The following is a 17,984-nucleotide window of genomic DNA, read 5'->3' on the forward strand; positions in this document are numbered from 1 at the left end:
AAGCTCTGAACTATTTTTAGTTCAGAGCAGTGCAGTGTGATATTTACTGCTCCGCTGGACACCATAGGGATGCTTTTTACCAATGAAAATAATGGATGCGTTTGAAAAAACACCTCTGATGCTTATAATGCATTCCAGGCTTCAGAGAGGAGCCTCTCCCCGCACATTTTAAGTGGTTGTCTGTTTGTTTGTTTATTTATTTATTTATTACCTCCCTGCCGCCATCCTGAAATGGTTGATTTCTGCTGCGAATAAGAAAGCCGCCTCCCTCTTGCAACCTTGACCTTTCAGACATCTCAAGTGCAGATGGGAAATACTTTTGGGAAAGTCTCCCCTTCTAGCTTACCAGAGATGCAAGAGATTTAAAGGGGTCAGGAAAGGGGACTGCTAGATAGAAATCTAATTAGGTGATTTTGCTTGAGGGAGCTTCGCTAGCTGCTCGATAAACTCCCACACGCTCGCTCTGCTCCTCTCTCATTTCCCTCTCTTACTTCACTCTCCGTCTCCCTCAGCAGTGTGCACTCACCCCGAGATGCCGCCTGAGTGTCCCCCTGCTGAGGGCACAGTCACAGGACGCAGATCATGACTCCCTTAACTACGTCTTCACTGCTGTTCATATCTCTTCAAAGAAATGAGAAGATTCATCTCTCCGCTGCTGATAAAGCTTTTGCTTCAAGTGTCTTCTCTTCTGGTCCTTATTCCATTAACTTCAGACCGGAAGAAAGGGCTCTGAAGAATGATGAGAAGATAGAACAAGGCCCGCTTTGGCACACTGGTCAGCACACACTGGATTCTTCATAGATCACTTGGATTGACTGAATCCGTTGTGATCTTTGGAATAATGAAACTTATAAGCGCATGGTACAGTAACTCATGTGAGTTAGTCGTGCAATAGTGTGGCAGCTTTTGCAACCCCTCAACCTCCTATAAAGGTTTTTAATATACGACTGCTGTGCATTAACAGTGTTTAACTAACTCTGACCATGATGGGTAAAATACACTGGTCCTGGTACATACTGCAGGACCATATAGAAGTCATGGAACTAGTCTGGGTGTGCCAGTCCAGTAAGAAAATGGAAAAAAATGCACTGGTGTATCCCGAAGCTGGGAAACAGGAGAGGTGTACTTTAATGTGCCAACAACTGTCAGTGAAAACAATACATCTAAGTGTTTTGGGACTCATGTTTTGTATTGCTCTCAACCCTTCACAAAGTGGTTGTATTTGCTTGACTTATTTGCCAAGCATCGGTATTGTTAGCTATCCAGTTGGAAAATATGACTGCCATGAATCAGAGCCTCATTCTCAAAAGCAATAAAAGCCATCACAGTTTATAAAAGTATAGCATTCTGGACCATGGATAAGATTTGAGATGGCATGTAATGATATTTTTATAAACGCTAAATATAGGCTGTAACACCTGGTTCATTTCGATGTGGTTTTTGTGTTTCTTGAGTGCATAATTTCCGGCGCGTTAAGGAAGAAGCATGTGATTTACCCTGAAATCACGCCGTAGCATTTTGTAATTACAAAGTAAGCCATAATATCCCAAACCTCCCTGAGCTGTGGGTATGACTAAGCCTGTTCTGTGTCTGTGATGCAACGTCAATGCTGAGGAGCTGTTTATTGTGAAGGTACAATTGTGGCCCGGAAGTGTGCTCGGCGGTAGCTTAGTCACAGTGCTGCATAGCCACCGCTCGGGCTCATAATTCAGAGTTGGTGCAGAGCTCTAAAGGAATGAGGCTGTCTCACACAGACAGGCAATATGAGCTTAAAAGTTCCACAATGAAGCAGATGTCCTTATGTGCCAGATGGTTGTGTTTTGTATTGTTGTTTGAACAATTAATTTGCAGGTAGGTGATTAATGAGGGACACAACTTTCTGGAAAGGAGAGGCATGAGAGGGAGATAGTTTGGAGAAGATAAACGCAAAGGCCAAAGCATTCAGAGGAAAAAGAATTAAGTGATGAATGTGAAAGAGCTGGCTGAAGAGGCAGAGAGGTACAGAAAAAACAACAGAAGAAGAGTTCAGTCCAGTAAACAAAGCCGTGTTTAACATTGTGTAAGTATCCTGCCCCTTAAATGGGAGAATGCTATCGTAACAGCTGAGTAATGGTTTGATATATTTCCCTCGATCTTATCTGATACCTTGAGGTTTTGTGAGACCACACAAAGGAATTAAACCAATCGAACAACGTGCTTTAATCACTCGGAGAAACACCTCACTTAATAATAGATCTGGGGTTGTTTGTCATGTGCGTCGCAGCGAATTCCTAACTGTGTATGTGGGAGAGAATTGGAGGTTTCACTGTAATACAAAACAAGTCTTGCTTAACTAAAAAAGAACATGTATTAGGGCCACTGTTAGGAAAAAATAATTATTTGTATTAAGTGGACTTCCAAGTTAAAATGTACTTGGGGGTCCTCTTACAAGGTTTTAGAAAACTGAAAAAGCCAGTGCTGGTCACAGGGATTGCCTCTCTCTTTCTCTTTTCCCAACCATTCACAATTGTTTTAGTCAAGTACACTGTGTGTGATGGATAAATCTCTCCATGAGCCTCCTGACCCGCTTTGATGTGCTCTGATTCATCCTCATGTAACTTATTGAAGGGTGTTGGCTATTTCAATTGATTATTAAGGAATGAGGAAATGTTCAAATTCAGAAGGAATGAATTTAGCAAAGAAAGCTCTTTGTGTAGAATAGGAAAGAGAGAACAGCTGACTGTGTGTGCAGTAGGAGTTATGCTTCCGATAATTGTAAAGGCTGACAGGAGTGTCACTAAACAAATACCTGAAGTGTAAATGAGAAAACATGGAACATAAAGAAACCGAGCTTCCGTAAAATCAGTGGCACCAATCAGCTTTTCCTGTAAACAAGAGTAAAAACAGTTATTGTGCTTTTGACAAAATGACATTTGCCATCTGTGCTACAAGTTTGCTGTATTCTGTGATAGACAACAGAAGTAGATATGATACACAGCAGATGTTTAGCAGATAAAAAGAGGGACATAAACGTACAAAACTGTGCAGACTTTACTGAATTACAAAGTATTTTGTGATGCTGTGTGCCACTGCTAGTCAATAATTCTAAAACTGTGAAACGCTTGAAATCCCATGCTTTTTGGTCTAAACGGAATACCCAAATTAAAAGTGGTACAGCTCCCATGTATGTGGACACTGTGGGGTGTGTCTGATATCATTGGAAAGGTAACACTCTTAAGGTTTTTTTACAAGTATTAGGGTGATTCCGGCTTTATTGATAAACAGTTAAACAGGCTAGAATGGAGGGGTGTTATTTCTGTCCAAGTCAAACATCTGTAAATTGACTAAAATGCACTGCTTAATTTACAATGTTTAACATTAGTGAATATTTTAGACAATGAAACGGCGAGTTCATGAGTTTGCCATGTATACCAACGAACTAGCTATACTATGAGAGAGATACGAGAGAGAAGCTCATAGACAGGCTTTTCTTCATTTTCCTGTAGCTGGAGCGGAGAGTTGAAAGGAACATTGCGACTGTTGTGTGGAATAAGATTGGTTGAACAACACTAAATATCAAAGAAAAGCCAGACACTATATAGTATTAAGCTGCTGTAGCCTACATTCACCACTTCTAACATGAGGCAGAATATAACGTAATCTTGATTATTCCTTCACAGCGCTGTGTAAAGCGAGAAAATGTCAGAGCTGAACCGGGCTGACACAGCACTTTTCATCAGCCTCACCCCTGGTTAACAAGTCTGCTGCTAACTAATAGCATTAACCGCTTAATAGTCAGGCCACTAAATCGGTGTGGAAATTAACACCTCTGCTGAAATGTTAAATTCGTTAACCATCACACGACACGAGACAACGTCTCTGTCTCTGATTATGGATTATATTATTGGACTACATATTTTTGGAAAAATTCGGTAACAATAAGTGGAGATACACTTTTCAGTTTATATTGCTTCAGGACACTGATATAAAATGTAGTATAACGCTACAAGGGAATTTAAGTTTAGGTTTAGTTTTTTCCGCCTTTTAAGCCAAAACATCTTTTAACTTGGCTCATTATGCCATTTGGCTGTTGATCTGCTGTTTTTTTAAATATTCATGTAGAATATTTTAACATTTCAAAATGTTAACACATTTTAACAATTCATTCAGCAACACTGAATAGTATATTTTTGTGTTTTAATGAGACTTTGGAGTTAACAAATATGAAGGAAATCAAATAATAAATAATGAAATATGTGGACTCGTACACAGTGTGGCCCCAGCTGATGAAACAGAGCTGACAGATGTGAAAATGTCATTTATCAGCCTGTGGTTTAATGCTGGCTGCAGATTTATGGGATGAGTGGAGGATGAATTGTCACCGGGCGGCCTGTGTTGAGGTGAGAGGATCTCCAGGGGCTGCTGGATGTCTGCTCAGCTCACACTGAATGAAATCTCACAGTATTGTGTCCAGACTAAATTCTCAAAATGTTATCACAGTTGAGTTTTATCTTTGAATGTGGATCACTGTTATATAGCATTAGATAGGAGGATGACAACCTCAATGGCTCTTTGTGTCTTCTTTTCTGTTCCTTTGCATATTTCCATTTAGTCTTTGCTATTTCTTAGAGCAAATATGGCAGCCACAGAGAATAACCTGTTCCTTTTTTCTGTTCAAAAAAGGCTTTTTTGCAGGGCATTTTATGATAGTTTTTGTATTTTGATGTTTCTGAATCAACTTTCTGGAGAACAAAGGTTTTATCTTTTTGTGACTGTAGCCCCTTTGAAATGCACTTTTACAGGAAGCCTTCTGAGTCTGTCGCATCCATGTACACTCGCTCCACCTCACTCCCTCCCTCATGAAAGAGCCATTTGAAATGTAAAGTGTAAAGTGCTTTTCATATTCATTTTCTTGTTCCTATTGAGTGAATCTGAGCAGAAAATCTAACCTCTGTATAATTTTTTTTCTTGTCCTTTTATTTCCCTCTCTGCTTTGGTTGCTTCACTATTCTTAGCTAATCCACACCATCAGTGTAGTGGATAGAGACGAGCCGCAATCTGGACATCGCTTCTACTTCACCCTGGCTCCTGAAGCCTCCAGCAATCGACACTTCACCCTGCGGGATGTCAAAGGTGAGAGGGCAAAGGTCATACGTTGTGGTTTTTATGGGGCAGAAGCATATTTGGGTAGCTGTGCTCCTGATTCCATTATCAGCATAAATTGAATTTTAGTATATAGTTGGTACAATGTTTCAGATTAGGATGAAGCTCATAAAGATTAAAGAGTTTCAGATGATCTTTCTTTCCTTGAGCAGCCTGTTCCCCACCATTGTTTAAAACCCGGTTCAAAGTCCACTTTTTTTTGGGTACCTGAACACTCAACTGCCCCTTATACAACAGAGGTCTGTAGCCAGCGTCACAAAGCTTTATTGCGGCTTAAACAACTATAGCAACTGCCGCTCGGCTTCATGGACCTCGCAGCCAGCCAGTGTCACGTGACCACCTGGTATCCCATGACCAGCTGGCACTCTCCTAATTTCGTAGGATGCAATACGTTTTGGTTGGCATACATTCTTGTATGATATCATTCGGACCCGTTCATGAGAATGTGTTGCCGTGAGAACGTTTGTGAAATGCTTGAGGGCTTGTTGCAAATGTAGAACTTATGGCAACATTGAGTTAGTTTAAAAGACTATACAAATAGCAATTTACAAAACTTTGAAATAATTTATAAATATTTTAGTCACCTCAATCAGGTGCCAGATCGTTGATGTTTTTAAAATAATGACTATTCGACGAGTACACTACCAGAATATTTTTACAAAAAAAGCAAATGCAAAGTAGTTTTTTGTGTACCTTGGCATTATTATTATTATTATTATTGTTATTATTATTATTATTTTTATTTATTTATTTGCCACTGGTTCTTATCCCTTTTAGCAGAGTGATACTAATATTAAGTGTGTCGGTGCACGTCTGACACTCTTTTTTTAAATTGTCTGAATAAGTTTGCTCGACTGTACAAACTGCATCACTAAGCTGAGTTTTTTTCCACAGTAATAGTGTTTTATACCAATTTAATTTTCTTTCTTTTTTGAACACTTTATTTAACACATCTTTCTTGATTCCTCTTAAATAGCATGTCAACAGCCTTCAGCTAAATTTCTGAAGTGTCATCATGAAAATTGCATAACGTTGAAAATCAACATTTACACATATCTGCACAATGTAGGGAAACATTAAAATCACCGAGCTCCCCAGTGATGACTTTGCTTGTCAGGAAGATTAGTTTTTGTAAGCTTGTCTGCACTTGCAGATCCCTCGGTTAGAGATGTGTACCAAAGTGAATGTGACATCTGGCTAAATCAAGATTGATCTGACACCAGGAAAATGTCAGGGAGCAGCTCTAGCAAGGGAAATGTCACAGTGTGAAGGCAACGAGGCCTAGTGCAGTCCTGCTCCCATGCATGTGAATGGATACGCGCATAACATGTTCCTTGTGTAAAGTACACACACATGTGCGTAGGTTTGCAGGAAGAAGTACAGCAGAAGTGTCCATCTGGCTCTTTCTTTTTGCAATGCACACACACACACACACCACAAGATCATGCAGACCACTACTTCTCTGTGATTGTGTGTATGCAGATGATTAGGGAGAATCATTAAACGACACACTACATTAATGATGATGATTTAATGTATCATATTAACCCAACATACCCAAACATACAAACCGAACACAAATGCACACATTTGTTTAGATATACAGTATATGTACTCTTATGTACTCATATGTACTAATGATCCAAAGCACTACTGCAGACCATATTTGTATTTTGTTAAAAGACAAACAGAAACCCCACACCAACTTTTGATCCTCCCACCCCTCTTTTTTCCACTCTGGTGTCTCTTTTCATTGACACATTTGTCAACCTGTCACTTTCAATCTGTCACTTCCTCTTTTCCCTATCATGGTCTCACATGGTGTTCTGTCTCTAAGCCTTGACACACAATGATGAAAAGGCTGCACCCCCCACCACCCCAATGTTGCTAAACTCTTTTAGGTTGTTGCTGGCAGTCTGCAGAACAAAACCTACACCACAAACTGCCATCATATTACCTGGATAATGTCCCACATCATGGTTTCCAAATTCGCGGGAAAAAGAAATTCCCTTTATAGTGGATCTCTTTTACTTTGATTCCATGCATTAGTGAAAGGTTTTGTAATCCTTATTTTATTTGTATATCCGTTGGTCAGTCAGGGACATTTCAAGAGCCTTTTTTCACGTGTTCCAATGTGGGAAACATTTATAAAGCGTGAATGGCAACAATAAAGTGATACAACATCCGGGCTGTCATACAGTACTTTACAGTGCAGCCGACAGTGTTGAAAAAACACTGTAAAAACTTGGTAAAAATACTGAATAAAGCAGTTTCACTTAAAAAATCAATTTTTCTAAAGCAGACAGCCGTGGAAGAGAATGTTGTGTTAAAGTCAAAAAGGACAAACTCAGGGGCGTAACACTCTCGTAGATACAGTAAACATTTAGTATAAAGATTGTTCTACATGAGCCAGAGAAGCTCTAGGGCGACATGGATAACGGTGATATATGTTCTGGGAGATGGATTGCTTGGTATCCGAAAGTCAACCTACAAAGCTTTTCTGACTCTATTTGTCAAAGCCTCCTCCTGTATTTTGGGTTACATTTATCTATGTCTCCGGTAGAGGGCTGATGTATGTACACCGGTGAAGTTTAATTTCAAACAGTGACTCTCTCACTCGTTTTCTCTGCTGTTTTCGTTTGCTGAAAAAAAAAAACATGATAGATGTTAATAGGACAATAGCAGTTCTCTTACCCAGTGAAATCCTTCAACCTTCCGTTAAACTTGACAGTCCTGACACCCTTCGTCTGGAGTCCTTGACCTATGCAATATGGCTCTGATTTATTGAAACTATCTATAACAAGGATGGTGCTCTTCTGTCTGTCCTTTTCTTTTCACTTGACCCTTTTCTTGAGGACGTTTCATACACTGTTTTCTTAATCGAATGGCAAACATTTTACATTAACTAAGTTTCCATCCACTTGTCAATGGAATTATCTGAAGAAAAAAAACTCATGTAAATAAAGCTGGTGAAAGGGTGTTTCCATCAAACGACTTTAAAGCAAATAAAAACCTGTGCATAATGATGTCCCATGCTGTTTTGCGATCAAATTGGTATGTTGAATTGATTTGAGACATTTTAAGGTGTTTCCATTCATTTTTGCACTGAATCGCACAACATTTAGGCAAACCTTTACGAATAAAGTTTTAGACAAAATGGATCGCGCTGTCCACCAACACATGATCAATATTGCACAAGTTATAATGGCTTATGTGCCAGCTGATAGCAACATGTACAACTCTCTTTTTTTCAGACATGTATCGCTGTTTGAGTTCCTTCCATTTACTCCGGAGGACGTCCCACGGCTTGTCCTAACCTTTGTTGGACATTTCCTTTGATAGTTCCTGATAAATTAAATTAAAAAAGTCTCTTGTCTCCTCGTTCGTCCACTTCCATCTGTCTTTGTTGACACCCGCCATGTGTGCAGACAGAGCGGAAACACCGGGCGGAAATTAATTAAAACTTCTTCTTCTTTGTTTTGTGGCGGGTTGCAACAATAAAATGTTATTGCAATTCATTATTTATTTGGCAAACAACATTTCCATCAGCGTTTATTGCATAAGCCGTGTGTCAATCTAGAGAAAATCCGATGAGACCAAACGTATTTCCTTTGAGTCGATAGTCATGACATTTCATAGAATTTTACTGTTTCCAGAAGGAATTGTTTATTTGATATCACTTAATTCCGACAAAACGTGTGGATGGAAACGTACCTAATGAAAAATGACTTTTTTCTGCGTCCAGTGGTGAGTTAAAAGAATTCACTCGATGGAGTTTCATCAGTTTCAGCCTAATGAAAAAACCAGGCATCAGTGGGCTGACAGGAGTGGTTTAGGTGTCAAAAGTTTAAGTCATTCATGTGTAATTCTTTGCTTTTTCCTTCCCCACCCCCTGACAAACCCGCACCCATTCACCCAGACCACACAGCTGGCATCCAGACCCAGCGATCAGGCTTTAACCGCCATGAGCAGAATGTGTACTTCCTGCCCATCCTGGTGGTTGACAGTGGGCCTCCTTCCCTCAGCTCCACAGGGACCCTAACCATTCATGTCTGTGGATGTGACGCAGGTGAGAGCGACTATAGGAGCTGCGCCATCATTCACATTATCAGCATTGTCACCTTCTGCATCAGCAGTGCTAAAAAGGTCATCTCCATGCCATTGGTTTGGTCAGCAAACAGTTCTTATCAGCTTATATTTGTGGAAAGCGAAAAACACAAGGTCACAAAACTGCAAACAAAGGGCCGTCAAGAGGGATTTCAGCTGTGTGAAAATATAATACTATATACATAATAAAAACATATTTTACAGTTTTTTACAATCACTTTGCTACTAAATTCAGAACCTTGATGTCATTTTTCAAAACTCCAGAGAGAAAACTGAAAATGGTCATCACTTGTAACACAGGCTGTCCAATGTTCAGAACATTGCATTGTGCATTCATATCTTTAAAGAAATATTGCACTTGCACAATCATTGGTTAAGAAAACTAATTAATTGTGAAATACCATTGAAACGTTACTTTAGATCACCCACACACAAGCTACCCATAGGTTCACTGTGTAATTGTTTGTCCAATCATTACATATTGCAGTACAAAATAGGTGATACATGTTCCGTTGGTACTAGATGAAAATACATTCCTTGATAGCACTGCAGTGGTAGAGACAATACTACAGACACAGTGGAATCGTTGAACAAAATGTGAAATGTATTGATGAAAAACAATACGGTACAATCACAACATAGGTTTATTTGAATCAAAGCTAAATATGATTTCTGTACTGCTACATCTTCATCAACTCATCAACTTCATCAACATGTGGATTTGGCCACAGGTTCTCATCGCCATTGCAATTAGCCAAACCAGCCAAACCAATTAGCCAAACATCTTGGAAAAAACCTTTGGGCATGGCGAACAATCTGGTATGAGTATATTGATATCACTTTATATATGAAGTATATATAAAATAAACCTCAATCATCAGTAAAACTTTGTCAGAGTTGAACTGGCAGTTCCAAGGGCCTGCATGCATACAGTGCAATACTGTCAGTACTGTACATAGACTTAGAGTAAAGGTGATCCACGGGACCATAAAAACAGTGTCTGACAAACAGTAGTGCATAACAGTAAAGAATGATGATGAAATATTACCTCCATACATAGTGTAGTCTTATTGGTTTATGCTACACGCTAATTGGTGACAATCTATCTGGCTATCTTGAAACTTTCATGATCTAAATATGGAATATTGTTGCTGTCTTCATACAACTACAGTTACTGTACTTCTCATTTTGAGCTGTTGTATCAACTAATAGTTAGATCACTGTAATGAAATGAATAGACAGTCATTTGAAATGTAATGTGGTAATTCCTTTTTGAATTAGTAGTACTTTGATGTTAAGTTGTGTCATGTTGTACAGGTGATTTTTGTTGAATGATCTTAGATTCATGCGTATTGTAACCAAGCAATTGAAACAAGTGCTTGTGAGTTTTGTGTCTAGAGTTTTGAAAAATGACATCAAGGTTCTGAAATGAGTGTAAAAGGGATTGTAAAAAACTATAAAACAGTACTTAATCCTTGTCCACTGAAGTGACTCATAACTGGTGTTAACTCGTTATAGTAAATGCTATTTTTTTCTTTGTGGAACACAGAGGGAGCCATCCAGTCCTGCAATGCCACAGCCTACGTAATGAGTGCTGCTCTCAGCCCTGGAGCTCTTATAGCACTACTGGTCTGCATGCTCATCCTCATAGGTAAGCACATGGCTGTACTCATGTGTGTATGGATGAATGAGCAGATACATGTATGGGTGTATGATGTATGACTAGAGAGATGGATAAGCACAATTCATTATTATTGCTTCGCTGGGGTCGTTGCTAAGTTCAACTACTCCAGCAGGACCAGGAATAGTGGTATGTACTAGTAAAACAGCAAGACTGCAGGGCTGCAACAACAGTAAAGACACAACTTCATGTCTGCTGCTCATACAATCATGCAGCCAAGCATGTGTCTTTTAGTGGATTGAACACTTTTAGAAGTTATCTATATTTCAGGAACAATATTGCACGTGCAGTGGCAGAAAAACTATGTTGAATGACATAGAAGCATGATTGATTTTTCATCTTTCTTTCATGAGGCTTTGCTGTTGGACATTTTGTTGCCACTTTTCTGAGGGGAAAGCTTTTGTTTACAGGAGCACAGATGATGCCTGGGTTTGTGAATGATATCAAGCCACTTTGATGCTTAGAACACAGAAAGAGATGGAATGAATGGAGGTAAAGTGGAGGGGTTGAGAGTAAGAAAACAGGAAAAAGAGCTGCCTCAGCACTTGTATACCTCTGGAACCGCCGGCTTTAAATAGATAAGGCTTTCCAGACATTCTGTCATTTTTATCCACGTACATACACATGCACAAGCTAACATACACATGCATGCCCACGCTTACCCTCTCAGAGCCCAAAGAGGATTTTCATAGCTAAAAAATGTATGAAGTAGCTTCTCGTTCTTCCCCCCGCCGTACGTCTCAGCCTCCCACTCTTCAGTGACAGAAAGAAATGACAACGCTCTCCCAGTGTTTTGTCTCCCCCGCTCGCACCGGTACACGTTTTACATGCAGCCAGTGAATGATAAATGGTGTGACACCAGGCTTTAACTGTGACTTACATTGCTATCTATTTCTTTTAAGAGCTTTTCTAATGAGAGTTGTTAAAACTCTGTCTCCATTAACCAACCCATCGACTGGAATGAACTTCAAAAGCAGAGCATCATTTATTCATCATAGTTTTAAAAGCCTCAACAAAAATGTTATGTACAAATCTGAGGCAACCTCGGCTGGCTATAAAAAACTGTCTTTGCAGTGTATCGTGGGTTTGGTGTTCTGGGCTAGATGATATCCCCTCAAAGGCTTGATTCTCTGGCCTTAAAACTTGTGGAAACCTAAACACTGTGCAGGGAAATAGAGTTGTGTGGTGCAAACATAATTATTTTCATTGCAGCCTTGGTTATTTGGATGAAAACATGCTTTATTCAGAGTAGCATGCTTATTGAAAAGACTGTGATGCTTTAACTATTTTTCATGTTGTGTGCCATTTTTTTTTATGCCAACTAATGAAATGATAGCAATAGTGTCAGTGACTCTAATCAGTCCATGCAACTTTGAGTAAAAGATCCTGATTGGTAAAAGAAATATATAATAATATTACCTTTATTTATAAAAGGCTTTTCAAAACAAGTTACAAAGTGCTTTACATTCATTTAAAAAGCAACAACAATGACAGAAATGGCAATCAATAAAAAGCAAGTCTAAAGTATTTTTTTTTTTTAAAGAGACTTAGAAGCTGACAATGTGTTGGCTGTCCTGATCTCGTCTGATAGGTCGTTCCACAACTGGGGGGCCTGATCATCAGTTTTGATCATGAGTGCCCTACCAGAGGATCTCAGGTTACCTTTCGGCTTATACGGGGTAAAACTACCCCCATACGAGCCTTTAAAGTGATCATTACAATTTTAAGGCTTTCAGTCCCTCCAAAATGGACTGGAAATGCATCAAAGCACTGAAGGACTTACTGAAGGACTGGGTTAAGATGGAGTGCCTGGCGTCTGCTAGTCATCATGTGGACAGTACAATCTCAGGGCTATAGGGTCTAGTATCAGGGGGATGAGCAGTGTTTTCACATCAACCGTGTTGTATGAATAACAGACGGGAGCGAGGCATGTGGCAGCAATCTTATCGACTCCACATTGCGCTTAGACAAATAACTCCTCGCCTATTAACGGCAGACGTTCTCTCAATGTGCCAATACCGCTTGCTTCTTGTCTTCTCTCTCGCACGCACGCACTCCCACATACACACACACACACACACACACACACACACAGACAGACACACAGCATCTACCTAACCCCCCAGCCAGCACTCCCTCTCTCCAGAAGCTGGACCACCTTTATTACATAAATTGTTGGATGATGAGAAAAATGAAAACAAATTTCTGCCTAATTATTTTTACAAACAAACAGTCCCTCCATCAGTTCATTTATAAGCCTAATGTGATGAATCCATTCCACTGCATCGCAGCATCTGCATGAATCTATTCCAATTACCTCCCATCTGCTTGTTATGAACTCCTGGGTTGGGGGCGTCAGAGGGCGGGGTGGGTGGGGGGGGAACTACCGGCGCAGCCCAAGGGTAAATTAACTGTCTTGTCAGGAACGCTTATCGCAACATCTGTACACATGGGGACCAGCTTTGTATGTATAGGAGGCAGCTATACACAGATACGTATGCTTCCTACTAAGGTAAATTCTGTATGTGGTGTTGTATGCACATTGCCTGAGGCTTTCTAATCTCTAATATGGTAAATAGGTTTCCAATAGGTTACACTTTAAGCATCTGTGTACATGACAGGCAGTGAAACCCATGTTATCAGTGAGGTTATTTGATCGTCTTTGCTTCAGACTGAACTGCCGCACACTGTCACTTCTTCAAAACTAGTCACTAAAAAAACAGCTGAGCTGCACGTATGAGGGATTTCATTTAATAACATCAAGTTTTCTACATCATGTTACTCACCTCATTAGTGTGAATTTAGAGTCAGTGTCTTAGGGCTTGTTTAGTATGCATGGCAGTGTGCACCGCAATTTACCACAAACCATGACTGTTTTCTCAACCCAGTGGCAATTAATTTGCCCCATTCATGGAGGAGAAGAATAAACACAATGGTTACCGACACCGCTTTCCCAATGGAGCCCAGCAAACAATGTAAGAGGAGAACGAATGTACATTATCAGTCAGAGATACTGCACACAATCCCCCCATTCAAGGCTTTTTAGGCTGGCACAGCTCTTTAGGCAAGGAACACACAGGGCGTTTTTACTCCGCAAGTTATTTCCTTGGTCATTTATACCAAATGAAGACAATTACCAGGAGCAGCAACAAGTAATTTGTACAGATTCCATGTTTGAAACCGATATTTGTATTTTTGCATTTTGAACTTGGCTCCAGAGAAAGAAAAGAAGAGCGGAAGTAGATGAAACCAAGAGGTGAAACGTTGTGTTTTATAGTCCCATCCTCATGTAAGGTCACTTGGAAAGAGTGCATTTGTCCGATCACACTAATGTGCATTAACACGTGTGAATTTCCTGCACACTGCACATAAAGTCGTGACAATGATCTAGTTAGACTAAAACGATGTGGGCATATCTCATTTTTACAATGTATGGATGGGTGTCCTGGTGGAGCATCAAACAAGCTGTGCCGTGCCGTCCCAGACAGCACAGGCCCCATTATAATTGATAGTCTTTTTATCTCTGTGGGCTTGTGGGCATTTGTTTTAGGCAACAGGTTATCTGTTCCAGAAGATGCATGGTGCCTACTGGTTAATGATCTATCTAAATGTCCCTTCACTGGCATCCCTTTGGAGCAGTTGTTCATTGTCCCTGCTAAAGGGAAGAAAACGGGATTCTTTCCCCTGTTACACAGTAGCACCGTCCATCGCTGACCAGCCACAGGAGACACATCCTGCTTGTCACAGAAATTCAGTATTTATAAGCCTGTTTTTTTTTTTTTATCACCAATATTAATTATTTCCCAGCCTATGACACATTACTAAAGGCCACTCGTAGCTATTACTAATTCAAATAATATTGTGAAGTGGAAGTGAAGGAAAAACAAGTCCTAGGAAGAATAAAAAAAATGTGGATTAGTTATCCATTATAGAGATAGGAGTTAATAAACTATTCTACTACCCACTACTGTGAATTCACACATTCTGGTATAGTGGTTAGTAGTCATTTTGTTTATTTAATAACTTCATTCCTGCATAATTGTTTGTGAAACACATGATAATGTCATGTTTGTATTTATGAGTATTTTACCACATAGTGTATATCAATCCCTGTCCACACCCTTCTTTGCTTATTATTTGATCAAAAAGAGGCTAGATTGCTGTTTATCTACAAGACTATAGTTAATGGAGTTGTTCATTATATTTCTGTTACTCCCCAGTGTATTCTGTGCAAAATGTATTAATAACTGCCTGTAATAGGATTTTGTCATCAGTGAAAATGACATTTGATGTTGCTGTAAGTCTGAGACAGATCTGGTGGAGGTTTCATGGGGAAGGGTGCAGCCCCCATACGGGCTGATGGAATCAGGGGGTGGGGGTCTGAGCTGAGTGAGACTTTCCTAATAACAAATGTAGGCAGTAATTAAAATAACTAAGCTGAAATTAAAGCCTCATTGATTTATCTCTGCATACAGCCTTTGTTTTCCTCTTGTCTCATTAGCCTATAACGTGATCCATCTCTATTGCTTTTCCTTCTTTAATTTAGACTTAATTTTACGAGGCATTTGTAGGTGGCTGCCTGTGGTTTTAAGTAGTGATGGAACCACAAAGTCTTAGTTTCACTTGACTAGGATGAGTATTGATATACAGATTGGTCTCCATTAGGCCTTTTAAATCATATTTCTGGGCAAGGCAATCAGGATTGTGAAAAATCAATCCTCATGCATTTGGAATGTAAAACTTATGAATATATTATCGCCCCTCCTTTGCCCTGAGAGGTGAAATCAAAATCACAATACGAGTAGTTAGAAACTTTCCCATGAAAAGTGCCTGTGAATCCATCATGCACTCTGCACGTTTGATGTGAATCACCATACATCACGGGCACATTTATTTTCCTACAGTTGTTTTATTTAGTACTGAATGCCCTGGATCTGAGTTTGGTATGTCATCATTCTTAGCAAGATGAAGAGGAATTCCATTTTTGCACGCACGCCTTTTAAAGTCGGCCCGACAACTCTTTCTCGATGGCTGCTAAAAAGCCACAGATGTCTAAACGCTTGCTGTGATCACAGTTTATTAAATCCCTAAAATGGGATCCTGGCTTTCTCTTGGCTTTTATCTCGTCCTACTGTTCCGGTTCATCTGGCAAATTCATATTTAACCTTTATGTTGTGTTGTGCCAAAACAAGCGGGTGAAACATGTGTTTTTTGTGAACTTGTTTAATTAAACTGTACATTTTTGACCATTAATGTGGAATTAGAATTATTGTTTTTTTCTCTTTCTCTCTCTCTCTCTCTCTGTCTCTCTGTCTCTCTGTCTTGTTATGTCTCTTTCTTCATCAGTCCTTGTCTTGCTGATCCTGACCCTGAAACGCCACAGGAAGGGCCAGAGGATGGCGGAGGATGAGGAGGACATGAGGGATAACGTCATCAAGTACAATGACGAGGGCGGAGGCGAGCAGGACACTCAGGCGTACGACATGAGCGCCCTGAGGAACCTCTATGACTTCCCAGAGGCCAAGAGCTGCGACTCTGGCCCAGACATCCGCTCACTGCCGCAGTGGATACAGGCTAACCGGGTGGGTGGTGGTGCAGAGGGAGCCGCAGCAGCAGCAGCGGCAGCGGCAGACTTCTCCCTATTCAAAGGCTACATCCGAAAGAAGGTGGAACAGGCTGATGCCGATCTGTCGGTGCCGCCGTATGACTCCTTCCAGACGTACGCCTTTGAGGGCACCAGTTCACCAGCGCTTTCTCTAAGCTCCATCCACACGATGTCCACCACCTCGGAGCAAGATTTTTCCTACCTCAGCGACTGGGGACCACGTTTCAGGCAACTAGCGGGCTACTACGCTCCAGAAAACCCCGAGGAGGAAAGGTCCTAGCACAGCTTCTCCTCTGCAGAGAGACGTTTAAACTCCTTCTCCTCCCTCCTTCTTCTCTGCCTCCTCTTCTCACCCTCTGGCACTCATCAGAGCCAGCACTGTGTACTCCTTAAAGACAGAGCATCACTCCTTTATCTATTTTGAAAAAAAGAATTCCCATTGTCAAACTTTCAACTCAAGTTTTTTATTTTTATTTTTTATTTTATATATCTTATTTTATGTTATTTCGTGAGAGTTTTTGGGACTTCAGCATGAGAGCTCTGGCGATGATATGAGAAAGAGTAAAGAAAGAGATATCCAGTCCCCAAAAATGCCGTTTAGTTTGGAGGATTTTCTCTCTCCCAAATCATAAATGAAAACCTCTATTTTAAGCAGTGAGACTGTTTCCAGTGTTCCCGAGTATAAACATTAAGTAGGTAAACTATGCCAAGGCAAACCTGTTTGAACACATATTTATTTAAGGAGGAACTATTTATCTATTTATTTGTTTGTATGTATTTATTTATTTATTTATTTACACCATGATCACTTTGGCAACAGAAACAGTGAACTGAAGTGCTAAAGATGAATTGAGGGGAGGAGGACAATATTAAAAGAAATGAGAGACAACATGGAAGAAAAAAGGATGGACTGCATTGGCAGGGTAAGGTGACATCTGGGCCACATGAAAAAGGACATTCTGGAAAACATTTTTATTTATTTTCTATGACCACTTTTGTAAAAATAACCAACTCAAGACATTGAGGAAAAGTAGAGGCAAGTAGAAAGAGGAAGCAGATGGAGTGAAAGAACTGCAGAATCAAAACTGCTCTGTTTAGTATGAACGGTTGAGACTGACATACTTTTGCTGTACTTTAGTGATTTATAAAAAGCTTTTTGGAGGTCATGAACTGAGGACAATTGCGTGTTAACAATTTCTTTTCTTATCCTCTCCACAGCCAATTGTAAGGCAATAAGGCACAAACCGCAGCAGTGATTTAAGACTGAACAAAATGACTATTTCATGGAATTGGCTGGTTGCCAGCATTGTCCCACAGGGAGCCAATTTTCATTCCAGATTGTGTGTGTGAATATGTTCAATTCTTTTTTTTATCCTGAGACATTTGATTTTGATATTTTATTTCCTTTGGTGAAAGGAGGGCGGTAGGGAAGGGGGGAGGGGGGGGGGG

General features: G+C 40.1%; 1 protein-coding gene across 3 annotated transcripts in view; it reads left to right on the forward strand.

Annotated features, from left to right (window-relative positions):
* Nucleotides 1-17,941, forward strand: part of LOC117943461 (cadherin-22-like) — a 165,037-nt gene extending 147,096 nt beyond the window's left edge. For all 3 annotated transcript variants that reach the window (XM_034869608.1, XM_034869606.1, XM_034869607.1), the window contains 4 exons: nt 4,995-5,112; nt 9,062-9,211; nt 10,799-10,900; nt 16,277-17,941. In XM_034869608.1, coding sequence (XP_034725499.1) covers nt 4,995-5,112; nt 9,062-9,211; nt 10,799-10,900; nt 16,277-16,815 — 909 coding nt within the window. In that variant the 3' untranslated portion in view covers nt 16,816-17,941. The remainder of the gene's footprint in view (nt 1-4,994; nt 5,113-9,061; nt 9,212-10,798; nt 10,901-16,276) is intronic.
* Nucleotides 17,942-17,984: the final 43 nt, after the last annotated feature.

The sequence above is a fragment of the Etheostoma cragini genome, chromosome 4, assembly GCF_013103735.1.
Source record: "Etheostoma cragini isolate CJK2018 chromosome 4, CSU_Ecrag_1.0, whole genome shotgun sequence".
NCBI lineage: Eukaryota > Metazoa > Chordata > Actinopteri > Perciformes > Percidae > Etheostoma > Etheostoma cragini.